General features: G+C 37.5%; 1 protein-coding gene across 3 annotated transcripts in view; it reads right to left on the reverse strand.

The window, feature by feature from the left end:
* Positions 1 to 16,148, reverse strand: part of CHUK (component of inhibitor of nuclear factor kappa B kinase complex) — a 44,357-nt gene that overhangs the window by 15,684 nt on the left and 12,525 nt on the right. For all 3 annotated transcript variants that reach the window (XM_027596114.1, XM_027596115.1, XM_027596113.1), the window contains exons 5-11: positions 10,633 to 10,721; positions 9,398 to 9,487; positions 9,129 to 9,253; positions 8,832 to 8,939; positions 8,111 to 8,246; positions 3,360 to 3,554; positions 2,284 to 2,386 (exon numbers count right to left, since the gene is read on the reverse strand). In XM_027596114.1, the coding sequence (XP_027451915.1) occupies positions 2,284 to 2,386; positions 3,360 to 3,554; positions 8,111 to 8,246; positions 8,832 to 8,939; positions 9,129 to 9,253; positions 9,398 to 9,487; positions 10,633 to 10,721 (846 nt within the window). The remainder of the gene's footprint in view (positions 1 to 2,283; positions 2,387 to 3,359; positions 3,555 to 8,110; positions 8,247 to 8,831; positions 8,940 to 9,128; positions 9,254 to 9,397; positions 9,488 to 10,632; positions 10,722 to 16,148) is intronic.

Below are 16,148 nucleotides of genomic sequence, written 5' to 3' on the forward strand. Positions count from 1 at the left end.
TAAAACTATGGCAGATATATGTTAAGTTCATTGAAATTCCATTTTAACATTTTAACATTATGAAATTCTCCAAAATTGAAAAAGATTCATCCTATACTTTAAGGTGGCAATTATAGTCTCCATTATTATTTTCCAATGAAAACATTCAGAGAAATGATACTACACTGGGTTAATACTGAAAAACCACATTATCTGAAGCAGACTTTAAAAAAAATAAAACCAGGGGCGCCTGGGTGGCTCATTCGTTAAGTGTCTGCCTTCGGCTCACGTCATGATCCCAGGGTCCTGGGATCGAGCCCCGCATCGGACTCCCTGCTCCGCGGGAAGCCTGCTTCTCCCTCTCCCACTCCCCCTGCTTGTGTTCCCTCTCTCGCTGTGTCTCTGTCAAATAAATAAATAAATAATCTTAAAAATAAATAAATAAATAAAACCATATATCTGGAAAAATCTTTATCTCCCCTAATAATTGTCTCAAATAACCTTTCTTCTATTCTTATATACCCATTCTTACTCCAGAGACTTCCTACAACAGACAAAAAAAACCCCAAACCAAACAAAAACAAAATAACTTTAAAGAAAAAGTCTAGGGGAGGGGAGTCTTTTCACAAACACACACACACACACACACACACACACACACACACACACACACAAATCATATATTTTAAAAAATAAAAGGGCCTAAGAAATGATACTCCAGTAGCAAAAAGCACTCCTAGTGTCCAGATTTTGCTTTCTAACACTACTCTCCAAATAAAGCAACCAGGGCCCCTTGGAGAAATGGCTGATCCTAGGACTGGGGCAAGAAATATACAAGATAGACCTGGAACATGTTTTGGTGCCAGAAAGGAAGTGCTAAAAAAAAAAAATCGAAAAACCCTAATTGATGGCACAAGTAAAAGAGGCAGAGAAAGCCAAATGAAAGAGCTCCTAGTGACCAAAGATGCAACAATTTGAAGAACAAAATAAATTAGTCAGGTTATAATCAAAGTATAAGATAAATATCCATGTATCCATATTGACAGAATAAATGATTGAATAAATTAATAAATGGGAGAGAAGAGACAAATGTCACATGGAAAAGAATTTCAAATAAATTATGTACTATATCCTTAAAAGAGGGGGAGCTTAACAGCTTAATTCCTCATTCCTTGGGTTCTACATAGTGACTTCCTTCCAAAGAGTACAGTATAGGAAGGGGGGAGACTAAACTTTAAGGTGGAGAAACCCGAGAGACACTACTTCAGCCAGGTGATCCAAGGTCATCACCAAGAGTCATAAATTACATTGAAAGTATGTACTCTTCATATAATGTGATGAAAATGACACTATACTTCTGTGATCTTTCTCTCAAAACCCTAATCCTACTCTAATCATGAGGGAAAAAAAAAAAAAAACAGAGAAACTGCAACAGAGGAACATCCTAAAAAATACTTGACCAGTATTCCTCAAAGCTGTCAACACGGTGATCAAAAACAAGGAAAAGTCTGAGAAACTGTCACAGCCAAGAGGAGCCTAAAGAGACAATTACATGTAATGTGATATCCTGGAGGAGATCCTGGAACAGAAAAAGGACACCAGATAAAAGCTAAGGAAAAATGAATAAAGTATGGGCTTTAGCTAATAATTACATATTGGTTCTTTACTTGTAACAAATGTACTATACAATATAAGATGTTAACAACTGGGGAAACGATATGTGTTGGGAAGGGGAATAACATGAGAACTTTGTACTATCTACTCAATTTTTCTGTAAATTTAAAACTGTTGTTAAAAAAACTAACAAGAAGGTAACACAGAGGAAAGATTACATATTTTTAGCCCTATGCCCAGTTTTGTTCTTGATTTTACAATATTATGCTTGATTTTAGTTTTGGATATACAGAAATTGATCACTTCTTCCAAAGGAAAGAATAATTTTCACAGGATAAATGAAAACATTTGAACATTAAGCAGTATTCATGTGATAAAATGAAATATATGAACATGCTTAAATAATGAAGGAACAACTAGAAAGTAGGCTTAATTAATAGTGGAGATTCATTCTTCTGTGAAAGCCCTATCCTGCGGAAATTAAGTCTTCTTCCAAATGAGGACCTAGAGGTGACGTGAAATCTACCATTTCACCTTCCAAACTACATAAATTCATTTTTCACCACACTTAAAAACCCAAAGTATGAGATACAGAACAGAAACACCAAAAGACCATTTCTACTAACCAAACTGAGTCAAAATTATATTATTTCAGGTTTAAACCTCAGTCAGTAAATGAGCTATACTTACCAATATAATTTACACAGTCAGATAAACTTCTGGAAGCAAATGGTCCTTCATATACAGTCTTACTTTTATCAAACAAATACACCATATAGCTATCACAGCCTCTCTGAAAAAGAAACAATTAAAAAAAAATCCTTGAAAATACTAGGTTCTCTAAGTACTTAAACACCACATTTCCTAATGTGAAATGCAAATGAATAATGTCAATGTTTATCAGCATACACCTTACAGATTTAAGGTCTAGATTACTATTTAGGAAAAATAAATAAATAACTGTAATATGGGCTAAAGTGAAAAACAATCACCAGACCCAAAAGGACAAAAGCAAAAAGTCGTAACAACATATATCCATATAATGGGAATATTCAGTAATCAAAAGGAATGAAGTTCTGATACATGCTAGGACATGAATGAACCTCCAAAACATGTGAAAGAAGTCAGACACAAGAAACTACAGACTGTATGATTCCACTTATATGAAGTGTTTAGAAAAGGCAAATTATAGAGATAGAATGTAAATTAGTAGTTGCCTGAAGTGAACAGAATGGAGATTAAGAGTTAGTGGACATGAAGGATCTTATTGATATGGAAATTTCTTAAAACTGATTTATAGCAATGGCTGCACAATTAGGCAAATTCACGAAAAAAATCACTGAATTGTACACATGAAATGGGTAAATTACATGATATATAAAATGTGCCTCAATAAAGTAAAACAACGACAACAACAACAAGAGAGTCATGAGCACAATATTTTACCATCCATCTATCCTCTGGCAGGATCTATGACTCTGCTGGTCTAATTTCAAGGTTCTAGGCTTTAAGTACAAAAGGGGAAAAAAAGAAAGAGAAAACTGGCACCAAAGAGAAAGTCATACAAAGTTTAAAGCATATCTTGTTCACCTTGCAAAGCAGTGATAAGAGTAATGAGTAGGATAAAATTAAAGTAAGAATTGTAAGGTGCACACCTCCCCCCAAGGGGATTCCAACTATGCATCAAAAAAAATGCAGGCCATGCAATCCCTCTATGCTAACAGATTCAGATTTCTTATACTCTAGGTATATTAGAATTCTCTTACGACTCCATCTAGAACACATTGAGAGGCTGGTTTCCGAGGATCCAGAGAAATTCCTGTCTCTGAAAGAAGCTCTTGAGAACCAGTATTTATTCCAGTTTCACGCTCAATACGAGACTGTAGTGAATGAAGACTTTCATCAGGTGGTAACAAAAAAGAAATTATCTTTGCAGAAGTCATATTTAGGATGTGTACTATCTGTATAAATTAGAAAAAAATGATTATTGATCATTTACTACATAAAAGATTCACTGCTAGATACTAAAGGGAATATGAGCAAAAGGCATTATCTTATACTAAACAAGATTCGATCATTTTCCAAAATGAGATCTCCTTCCAAAATTATGAAATGACATTCTGAAAACTGAACAGTAGACTTTACTTTCCTATAGCAGATGTTAGATCCAAAGAATAAAGTTTCAAAATTATAGGGATGTACAAAATCTAGAGATAAAAACCCCAATTTTAAAAGGCAACACTTAGGGGTGCTTGGGTGGCTCAGTCAGTTAATCATCCAACTCTTGATTTCAGCTCAGGTCATGATCTCAGGGTTGTGAGATCAAGCCCCACTTCAGGCTCCATGCTGGGCATGGAGCCTCCTTGGGATTCTCTAAAAAAATTTAATTAATTAATTTTTAAAAATTTAAACAATAAAAAAAAGGCAACACTTATTTATTCTCAGAAACTTATCGTAGACCTGGAAGGAAATATTACCATTTATGAAGTCCCTGGATGCCAACCACAGAGTTAAGTGCTTTCACATAACATCCTGTTAATTAGATCTTCTAAGCTCCATTTTGGCAGAGAGAAACCAGAGCCCTGAGAAGTCTTTTGAAAACAACATGATTTTAAATCCTCTTCTTTCTATTGTCCTTAGATAAGCCATACAAATACCTATATTTCTCCAGTGCATTATATTGACTAGTGTATGCAAATGATTAAAATTATTTTTCTTTAAATTCAAATAACATACAGTGTATTGTTAGATTAAAATTATTTCTGCTAGAAATGCTTATTACCGAGGTAAAGCATTAACTTTCCTTTTAGAATAACCATAACCTTTATATTTGAAAAACGTGAGAGGAAGAGAAGGGAACTGTCAAAGTTGACATGGATTTACAAAACCAGTATCCCAAATGAGACCTCCCACTCCTTCCCATCCTAGGCAGATGTTATGACAGCTGCCACTAATAACAATAGCAGAAATTCAGGATGGATATCCTAAGGTGGATATATACTTTTACACAGGGTTTATGTCAAACTAGGTAAGTAATCATGAAATCCCACAACCAAAGCTGAACCATAAGAGAGCAAAAGAAAGAGAGAGGAAATATAACTTACATTTATCCTTTTGTTCCTCAAGTATTTAATGAGTGACTACTATGGTAAATACTATTAAGTGTGTTGTGGTGGTAGTGGGTATGCAAATTGAGTAACTTATGATCCTTGCCCTCCAGGGGATAATGGCCAAATAGAAGATATTAAGAAACATTAAGAGAACTAAAATACAAGGCAAAATGCTATATGTACTATAATGTAAAGTATTGTGCAGATTCCAATGGAGTTTACTTGGTGGGAGGAAAGGGACACTTTATAAGAGAGGAGGCACTATGAGCTAAACTTTGGAAAGGAAGTAAGATTAGAACAAGGAAAGATTGAAAGAAGAAAGGTTCTTCTAGGTAGAAAACAAGGTAGGCAGAGGCAGAGAGGTAAAAGGGATGAGTATAATCAAAGAATATAAATAATCCAGGGGCACCTGGGTGTCTCAGTCAGTTGAGCACCCGTCTCTTGAATTTGGCTCAGGTCATGATCTCAGGGTCATGAGATGAACCCTGCATCGGGCTCCATGCTCCCTGTGTTGGGCTCAGGGAGTCTGCTGGAGATTCTCTCTCTCTGCCCCTCCCCCACTCGCTCGCTCTCTCATGTAAGTAAATCTTTTTTTTTTTTTTAAGATTTTATTTATTTATTTGACAGAGAGAGAGACAGCGTGGGATCATGACCTGAGCTAAAGGCAGACACTTAACAACTGAGCCACCCAGGCATCCCTCTCATATAAATCAATCTTAAAAAAATATATATATATAATCCAGTTCAAATGTACCTAAAATGATGTCCCCTTAGGGTATAATAGGAGATAAGGCTGCAAGTATAGGATGAAAGGAGACCAAGACAGATACTGAATACTAAATGTAAAGATTTGGACTTTATTCAATAAGCAAAGAGGAACTATGGAAGAACACTTTCTAAATTGAGAACCTGACAAGCTCAGAATTGTTAAAACATTCAAAAGATAAATCTTTTATCAAAAGACAAATCCAAGTAATTGGATATGCAACTGGAAGAGAAGGAATAGTCAAACAAGCCATCCCACTTAGGTAGCTGGAAAGATGACAGTGCAAGAGGCATAGGAAAAGCTGTAGGAGAGATTTAATGGAGCAAATGTGTTCAGTTTTTAATAAAGTAAGTTTTCGGTGCCAGTGAGACTATCAACTATAGTTATATAGCAGTTATAAACATCCTGGAGAAAAGTGACAACCAAGGAAATAAATTTGCAAGTTGTCCGTATTCAGTTTATAGGTAAAGTTCTACAACTAAAGAGATTACAAAGGAAAGGAAGAAAAAGTAATATGGAAAAAGAGAAAACCAAGGAGAGACACTTAGGGTATAGTTACATTTAGGAGCATGAAAAAGGTGGCAAAGAAGGAATAAATACTTTTGTTTCACCATTATCTTCAGTGGCAAGTTCAGTATACTTTTTTCAGCTTTCCTATATATTTAAAAGTTTTTCAAAATACACTGTTGGAAAATCATGCAATCAGACTTTAATCTTTTTAAAAAGAAAGAAGTATTCTAGTAGCCGTTTTGTTGATTTATTTTTTAAATGAAAATCAGACATCATTCCTTCTTGGAACAATATAATAAGCACCTTAGAAAATGTCCTACAATACTAACTGTTTTGCAGTTCATGTCCCTGTGTTATTGATATTTCCCTGTCTGTAAGTCCTTCCCCCTACCCATTCCCCTGATTAATTCTTATCTTTCAAAAATCAGTCCTATTATCATGTCTCAGAAGCATCCCCGAGTTACTATGAATAGTACCCTACACATACCTTATCCTGCACAACCTCACAATAATATTGAGCCTTTAAAGAAGATTATTACTGTACCTGAGCTAAAGATAGATAGATAGATAGATAGATAGACAGACAGACAGATAATCTGCCCCAGATTCACAGACAGATAAAGAGTGGTTCTGCAAACTGAAGTCTACAGACCACAAAACATATAAGGAGGACTCTTTCCCTATGCTCTATAACAAGCACATGTCCACAGACCCCACAGGGTGGAAATGATGCTACGATCACCGTGACAAGCCTGAAAAAAATGTGGGATAAAAGACAAAAATTTTCAGGGACAACAAAAAACTAAAAGGTGTCACCAAGTCCTGCTGGGTTAACACACTAAGGAATGATTTATTCCTTGGCACAACAGAAGAAAACCAAATCAAGAAGCCAGATAACTTTTCAGCATTAGCCAAGAATGACATCAACGTGGCCCCAAGTTCCTATTTAATAAGCTATGCCAAGATTACAGTAAAACCTTACATGATTATAACTTCTCATTTCAATTTTTTTTTCCTGGAAAATAAAATTTGGCCCCACCCCCAACTAGCCTCCTCCTAAACCTCCTCCTGCCTTCAGGACGGCCTTGGATGCTCACCACCAAGCCCTCACCACAGATTCTTCCAATTTTAGAAACCCTATCTACTACTACCCAATCAATAACTATGGAAAGACTGCAGATGAGAGTTGTTTCTGGGTATACAGCATAATAGAGCCTCTCATTCATACCAATGAATATTTACTGAGAATGTGATACATGGCCTCCTTTGTACAGAACATGGGGGTAGGGATAGCATGGTGATAGGGTGAGTGATTGTTAATAAAAGTAGTGAGAACAACCCCAGCATTAAAGAAGAAGACAACCTATATGGAAAGGCATGAGTGGAAGATGAGAAACAATTAGAAAATATAATAAATATGATTTAAATGACAAATTATGTGACAGAGACCATTCAGAGAAAATGAGAGTTGAATATATGCCAGTGTAGCTGAGGAGATACACAGAGACCAAGATCATTCTGGGCAGAATGACAGCATCTGTCAAAGCACAAAAATGGATAATGTGCTCGATGGCATAAGGAGCAGTGACAAGCTGGACCTAGCAAAGTAAAAGGTAAGAGAAGCAGGTCTGGGGCAAGCACTTGGTTGGGGTGGACCTGCATGAGGAAAGCTCCAAAAGGCAGGCAGATCAGTTTAGACTTGACTTGGTAGGCAAGAAGAACTATGTTGGTTTCTTGGACAGGAGAATAAAAAGCATTTTCAGAAGATGAAATGGGTAGTTCATGCTGCATGGACTATAGGATGGGGAGGAAGTATAGAGTCATGAAAGTCAGGCAAGAAATTTCCTCACCAAACCAAACCCAGTATGATTACACCCAAATGAATGAGGTCTAATGGCATCAATACAAGGAAGAGGAAAATCCAAAAGATGTTTCACAAAAGCAATCAACAAAGACCACTTAGAAGTAAAACTGAGAAGGCTTACTAAAGAAGTAAAAACACATCAGCTCTAAGAATATAATTTTCTTTTCAAATAAGCATCAGAAAAGATTAAAATGTTTATGCTTATTTTCCAAATAAATTTGTTAACTTCAACGCAAGTCTTATGAAGTAGACTACTTTCAAACTAACCTTCAAATTCAGAATGTGATCCATTAATACAAAACATCTTGGCTGCTTCAAAGTAAGATCAACAGGTCCTCCTCTTTGCTGAGGATCCCAATTCAGCATCAACTGAAGCCAGTTTTCCATGGGTTCTACTATTAAACTAGAAAGCATACAAAAATAGGGTGAAAATCATTATGTTCCAGTTTTCCTTTAGTATTGTGAAAAAAGGTAATTTTGTAAGTTGTCCATGTCCTTTCTCATTTACTCAGCTGTATCCTTTTGTATCTTGCTTTCAAGTAATTCTTAAAATGACAGGGGACAAACGTTTTTCCACAGAAAGCAACCCAAAACCTACATATGTAAGTACTGGCAACTTCAACAGATGAGTCCAGTTCCATTTTCCAAGGAACCCATTTACCTCAGTAAACCAAGAATCTTCTTATAGCAGGAGTTCTTATTTCTACTAGACCTGTGCTGTCCAATATGGTAGCCTCTAGCCACAAGTGGCTATTTGCATTTACACTTACATTAATGAAAATTAAATAAAATTTAAAACTGAGTTCTTTTGTCACATTACAACCTTTTAGGTGCTCAAAAGACTCATGGGGCCATCACAGATATAAAACTTTTTCATCATCACAGAAAGTTTCACTGCACAATACTACTTGAAACAGACAACAACTCTACGGTTCTTTTATAACCCTAAAGAAACTGAGGTGAACTTCCTCAACTAAAATATACTTACCTACAAAGGCTATTTGGTTGAGGTAAATGGCTACTAAACCGAACTTCTCCTGTCATCTCTTCACATGCAAATATACACTTTGGATCCTTCTTCTTAATCTTCTCATGCCTATAAAACAAGTTGCCTTGTTGACAACTGATTCTCACAAACACTAAGATTTTCTGTCATTTAACTTTATTCAACTATGTGCTTAAAAGGCAACTATACCATATGAAGGGGGATGGAAGGAAAAAAAAAACAGGTAACTGAAAATTTCCATTCCCATCAAGCACACCAAAGGTCTCTTCCTTTTCTTACCAGGTAAATGGCTGCAGATGATGCAAAAAAGGCCTATATCCAGCAATACATTCAAATACCATGGTCCCAAAACTCCAATAATCAACAGTAGCTGTGTAAGGTTTATTCTCAAAGAGTTCTGGGGCCTTCAAAAGAAAACACAAAATGCTTTAAACGTCAACACTACAAAAGAAAAGCTACTTTATTTTTGAACTACTATATGCATGACCTACAGAAAAAAGAACATGAATCCCATACACTTAAATTCAAAGAAACAATCCATGCCTCACCAGATACTGCAGTGTTCCCACAAAAGATGTACACAGACTTCCTTGATCGACATCTTTGGCATATCCCAGATCAATTATTTTATGCATAATCTGCAATACAGAAAGTATTAAATGATTGAGAAATTTGAAAAGGAAAGGCAACAATGTCCTTATAAGGCTCTGGAGAGCGTGGTGGGGAAGAGTTTGGGTTCTAGACTATCACAAATGTATTTCAAGCCTGAACTCCACCGCTTATGTGACCCTGATCAAGTTACTTAACTTCTCTCAGTTTCCTAAATAATGGTATTACTAACAATCCTTACTTCACAGAATTATTATTTGGATCAATGAAATAATGAAAGAAAATAATCCAACACAGTACCTGATACGTGATAAAAAATGTTTAAGAATTAAGTATAGATTAATTTTTATTTTGGTATATTCAGAATAAGCTTGATTCATTAAACCAGAAGGGAAAGGTAAGGATGATTACAAACTTGAAAAAGCATCATACCAGTGAGTGAGTCTAACTTCAAGAATATCCTGAAGTCTTTGGATACAAAAAAAGCAGCAACAGTTGGTGCCAAGCATACATGAAAGGCTCCTGAGAAAAGAGGCACCATCAAGGTTTCATCACCTCCAACTGACCACCATCATCACTAACTAAAGACCACACAATTCAATTCAAGGTTCAGACTCTTGGCTTTACATCTTTATTGGACTGGAAAGTGAGTGCTAGTCACAAGAAAACTGTTCAAATTATTCTGATAAATGCAAGTATTCCAGGAGTCAGTGCATAATTTCTCATTCTCCTCAAGATGATTCATTTAAGAATCTGAGAAATCAAGGTTTTGAATTTTACTTAAATATAGAACTTAGGACTTTTGGGGAGGAGAATGAGTTTGTTCTTTCTTAAATAAGAAACACAGTTAAGTAAACATACTTAACTAAATCCAGGATGTGTGCGTGTGTTGGATGTGCTTTGTAAGAGATTAACAAATTATTTTTACTAACTGCCTATTATCTCTACTAGATACTTTATTAGAAAACAGAAGTGAGCAAGATAGGCACAGTTCCTTCTCTAATGTAGCTACTGTGTTAGCACAGGAGACAACTAAACACAAAACCACAGTTCAGTGTAATGAGGGCAGGGACAGAAAAAGTATAAAATGCTATGGAAAGACAACAGACTTCAAAGACTACACCAGGGAGACTGTATTCAATTGGCATGTAACATTTCTTCAGGTTTCACCTACCTTTCCACCAACATCCTGAAGAACTATGTTTTCAGGTTTTAGATCACGATGTATAATTTTGTTTTCATGCAAATATCGGATGCCAGACCCTAAATAAAGTTTAAAATGTATTTTGAGGTAACAGAAATACTGAATTAAAAATAAATTCATCTTACATTTTGTACAGATCTACTCTGACATTCAAACTTTTTTTTCTAAGTTTTGTTTAAGTAATCTCTACACCCAACGTGGGGTTTGAACTCACAACCCCAAAATCAAGCATCACATACCCCTCTGACTAAGCCAGCTAGGCACCCCTCCGATGCTCTTATATGGACCATCAAAACTATATGATTAATGATATTATACCAGTTAAGATTCTCTCCACAGAAAATCCAGTTAATGGAAGGGAGCAAGATGGCGGAGGAGTAGGAGATCTGGATTTCCTCTGGTCTCAGGAATTCAGCTAGATAGGGATCAAACCATTCTGAACACCTACGAACTCAACAGGAGATCGAAGAAAAGAATAGCAACAACTCTCTGAACAGAAAAGCGACCACTTTCTGGAAGGTAGGACGTGTGGAGAAGGGAATCCGAGGCGATATTCGGGAGGAGAGACGGCGGGGGAGGGGGCCTCCGTTGGCCGCTTCTGGCAAGTGATAGAGCTGCAGAGCACAAAATTGGAACTTTTAGAAGTCGGCTCCGCTGAGGGACGTCGCTCCAGTGGCTAAACTGGGGGTGGAACCCTCGCAGGACAGTGTGGTCTCAGGACCCTCGGGGTCACAGAAAGACTGGGGGTGCCGGAGTGCGGCAGAGCTCCTGGGTATCAGAGCCGGGAAGCTGGCTGCAGAGAAGGAGCCGAGGCCCGGGCTCTCAGCTCAGGGTTGCCATAAACTGTGATCAGTGACAGTCGGGCCACTGCTCCTCCAGCAGGGACCCAACAAGCAGCAGATCTGGGGAGACTCCCCTTCCTGCCCTGGGAGGAGCGGCGCGGGAGCACACTGCAGGGAGCTGCTGGGTTTGGAGACTCCACACCGGGCCGGGTGCCAGAGATAGAAACGCTCGGTCACAGGCCGGGTGAGCACGGAGTGCGGCCGGAGACCGGGGAGATGGCAGTGACTGCTTTTCTCTGGGGGCGCACTGAGGAGCGGGACCCCGAGTTCTCGGCTCCTCTGGGGTGGAGATTGGGAGGCCACCATTTTCACTGTCGTCCTCCAAGGCTGTAGGAAAGCTTGCAGGGAACAAAAGCTCCCGAGAGCAAACGCGAGCAGATTGCTTAGCCCAGCCCAGCAAGGGCGGGGCAATTCCGCCTCTGGCAAAAACAATTGGAAACCACAGCAACAGGCCCCTCCCCCAGAAGATCAGCCCAACAGCCAGCCAAGACCAAGTTTACCGATCAATGAGAACGGGAGAACTCCAGCGCTAGGGGAATACTGCACATAGAATTCATGGTTTTTTTTACCATGAGTCATTAGTCTTTCAAAGTTAATTGTTTTTACTAATTTTTCTTTTCCTTTTTCAACCAACATCTTATCAATCTCTTTTTAAAAAAAAAATTTTTTTTATTTTTCATTTTTAGAGTCATATTCTATCCCTTCATAGTAGTTACCCTTCTTTTTGGCATATATATATATATATATATATATACATATATATATATACATATATATATATATATATATATATACATATACATACATAAGTTGTTCTCTCTTTAAAATTTTGAGATACAGTTTCTTCTAACATATCAAAATATACCCTAAATCTGTACTGTATGGCTTTGTTCTAGTCTCCTGCCTGATCACATTCTCTCCCCTTTTCCTTTCTTTTTTTTTTTCAATCCTCTTCTTTTTTCAAACACCTTCTTATCAATTCCTTTTTAAAAATTTTTTATAATTTTCATCTTTACAGTTATATTCCATCCCTTCATCATATCAACCCTTATTTTGTACATATTTAAGTCTTTCTTTCTTTAAAATTTTAGGAGGCAGGCACTTTCTTCTAACAGACCAAAATACACCCAAAATCTAGTGTGTGGCACTGATCTATGCACCAGCCTGATCATATTCTGGTTTTTTTTTTGTTTTGTTCTGTTTTTGTTTGTTTTTATCTTTTTCTTTTTTTTAATCTTTCTTTTTTCTTTCTTTCCCTTTCTTTTCCCCTGGTTTCAGGTCTTTTCTGATTTGTATACAGTATATTTTCTGGGGACGTTGTTAACCTGTTAGCATTTTGTTCTCTCATTCATCTATTCTCCTCTGGACAAAATGACAAGACGAAAAAAAACACCTCAACAAAAAGAACAAGAGGTAGTACCGTCTGCCAGGGACCTACTCAATACGGACATTAGTACGTCGGACCTAGAGTCCAGAATCATGATTTTAAAGATACTAGCTGGGCTTGAAAAAAGCGTGGAAGTTATTACAGAAACCCTTTCTGGAGAAATAAAAGAACTAAAATCTAACCAAGTCGAAATTAAAAAGGCTATTAATGAGGTGCAATAAAAAATGGGGACACTAACTGCTAGGATAAATGAGGCAGAAGAGAGAATCAGCGATATAGAAGACAAAATGATGGAAAATAAAGAAGCTGAGAAAAAGAGAGATAAACAACTACTGGATCACGAGGGCAGAATTCGAGAGATAAGTGATACCATAAGATGAAACAACATTAGAATAATTGGGATCCCAGAAGAAGAAGAAAGACAGAGAGGGACAGAAGGTATATTGGAGCAAATTATAGCAGAGAACTTCCCTAATGTGGGGAAGGAAACAGGCATCAAAATCCAGGAGGCACAGAGAACCCCTCTCAAAATCAATAAAAATAGGTCAACACCCCGACATCTAATAGTAAAACTTACGAGTCTCAGAGACAAAGAGAAAATCTTGAAAGCAGCTCGAGAGAAGAGATATGTAACCTATAATGGTAGAAACATTAGATTGGCAACAGACCTATCCACAGAGACCTGGCAGGCCAGAAAGGACTGGCATGATATCTTCAGAGCACTAAACGAGAAAAATATGCAGCCGAGAATACTATATCCAGCAAGGCTGTCATTGAAAATAGAAGGAGAGATAAAAAGCTTCTAGGACAAACAAAAACTAAAGGAATTTGCAAACATGAAACCAGCCCTCCAAGAAATATTGAAAGGGGTCCTCTAAGCAAAGAGAAAGCCTAAAAGCAGCATAGACCAGAAAGGAACACAGACAATATACAGTAACAGTCACCTTACAGGCAATACAATGGCACTAAATTCCTATCTTTCAATAGTTACCTGAATGTAAATGGGCTAAATGCCCCAATCAAAAGACACAGGCTATCAGATTGGATTAAAAAACAAAACCCATCAATATGCTATCTGCAAGAGACTCATTTTAGACCCAAAGACACCCCCAGATTGAAAGTGAGGGGGTGGAAAACCATTTACCATGCTAATGGACACCAAAAGAAAGCTGGGGTGGCAATCCTTATATCAGACAAATTAGATTTTAAACCAAAGATGGTAATAAGAGATGAGGAAGGACACTATATCCTACTTAAAGGGTCTATCCAACAAGAAGATCTAACAATTGTAAATATCTATGCCCCTAACAAGGGAGCAGCCAATTATATAAGGCAATTAATAACAAAAGCAAAGAAACACAATGACAACAATACAATGATAGTGAGGGACTTTAACACCCCCCTGACTGAAATGGACAGATCATCTAAGCAAAAGATCAACAAGGAAATAAAGACTTTAAATGACACACTGGACCAAATGGACTTCACAGACATATTCAGAACATTCCATCCCAAAGCAACGGAATACACATTCTTCTCTAGTGCCCATGGAACATTCTCTAGAACAGATCACATCCTAGGTCACAAATCAGGTCTACACCGGCACCAAAAGATTGGGATTATTCCCTGCATATTTTCAGACCACAATGTTTTGAAACTACAACTCAATCACAAGAGGAAAGTCAGAAAGAACTCAAATACACGGAGGCTAAAGAGCATCCTACTAAAGAATGAATGGGTCAACCAGGAAATCAAAGAAGAATTAAAAAAAATTCACGGAAACCAATGAAAACGAAAACACAACTGTTCAAAATCTTTGGGATGCAGCAAAGGCAGTCCTAACAGGAAAGGATAGGGGCGCCTGGGTGGCTCAGTTGGTTAAGCAACTGCCTTCGGCTCAGGTCATGATCCCAGGGTCCTGGGATCGAGCCCCACATCGGGCTCCCTGCTCTGCAGGAAGCCTGCTTCTGCCTCTACCTCTGTCTGCAGCTCTGCCTACTTGTGCTCTCTCTCTATCTCTCTGTTAAATAAATAAATAAAAATCCTAAAAAAAAAAAAGAAGAAAGGATATAGCAATACAAGCCTTTCTCAAGAAACAAGAAAGGTCTCAAATACACAACCTGACCCTACACCAAAAGGAGCTAGAGAAAAAACAGCAAATAAAGCTTAAACCCAGCAGGAGAAGAGAAATCATAAAGATCAGAGCAGAAATCAATGAAATAGAAACCAAAAGAACAGTAGAATAGATCAACGAAACTAGGAGCTGGTTCTTTGAAAGAATTAACAAGATTGATAAACCCCTGGCCAGACTTATCAAAAAGAAAAGAGAAATGACCCAAATCAACAAAATCATGAATGAAAGAGGAGAGATCACAACCAACACCAAAGAAATACAAACAATTATAAGAACATATTATGAGCAACTCTATGCCAGCAAATTAGATAACCTGGAAGAAATGGGTGCATTCCTAGAGATGTATCAACTACCAAAAGTGAACCAGGAAGAAATAGAAAACCTGAACAGACCTATAACCACTAAGAAAATTGAAGCAGTCATCAAAAATCTCCCAACAAACAAAAGCCCAGGGCCAGATGGCTTCCCAGGGGAATTCTACCAAACATTTCAAGAAGAATTAATACCTATTCTCCTGAAACTGTTCCAAAAAATAGAAATGGAAGGAAAACTTCCAAACTCCTTTTATGAGGCCACCATTACCTTGATCCCAAAACCAGACAAAGACCCCATCAAAAAGGAGAATTACAGACCAATATCCTTGATGAACATGGATGCAAAAATTCTCACCAAAATACTAGGCCAGTAGGATCCAACAGTACATTAAAAGGATTATTCACCATGACCAAGTGGGATTTATCCCTGGGCTACAAGGTTGGTTCAACATCCGCAAATCAATCAACGTGATACAATACATTAACAAAAGAAAGAACAAGAATCATATGATCCTCTCAATAGTGTAGAAAAAGCATTTGACAAAGTACAGCATCCTTTCTTGATCAAAACTCTTCAGAGTAGAGGGATAGAGGGTACATACCTCAATATCATAAAAGCCATCTATGAAAAACCTACAGCGAATATCATTTTCAATGGGGAAAAACTGAGAGCTTTCCCCCTAAGGTCAGGAATGCAGCAGGGATGTCCACTCTCACCACTGCTATTCCACATAGTATTAGAAGTCCTAGCCACAGCAATCAGACAACAAAAAGAAATCAAAGGCATCCAAATCGGCAAAGAGGAAGTC

This window comes from Zalophus californianus, chromosome 15 (genome assembly GCF_009762305.2).
Source record: "Zalophus californianus isolate mZalCal1 chromosome 15, mZalCal1.pri.v2, whole genome shotgun sequence".
Lineage (NCBI taxonomy): Eukaryota > Metazoa > Chordata > Mammalia > Carnivora > Otariidae > Zalophus > Zalophus californianus.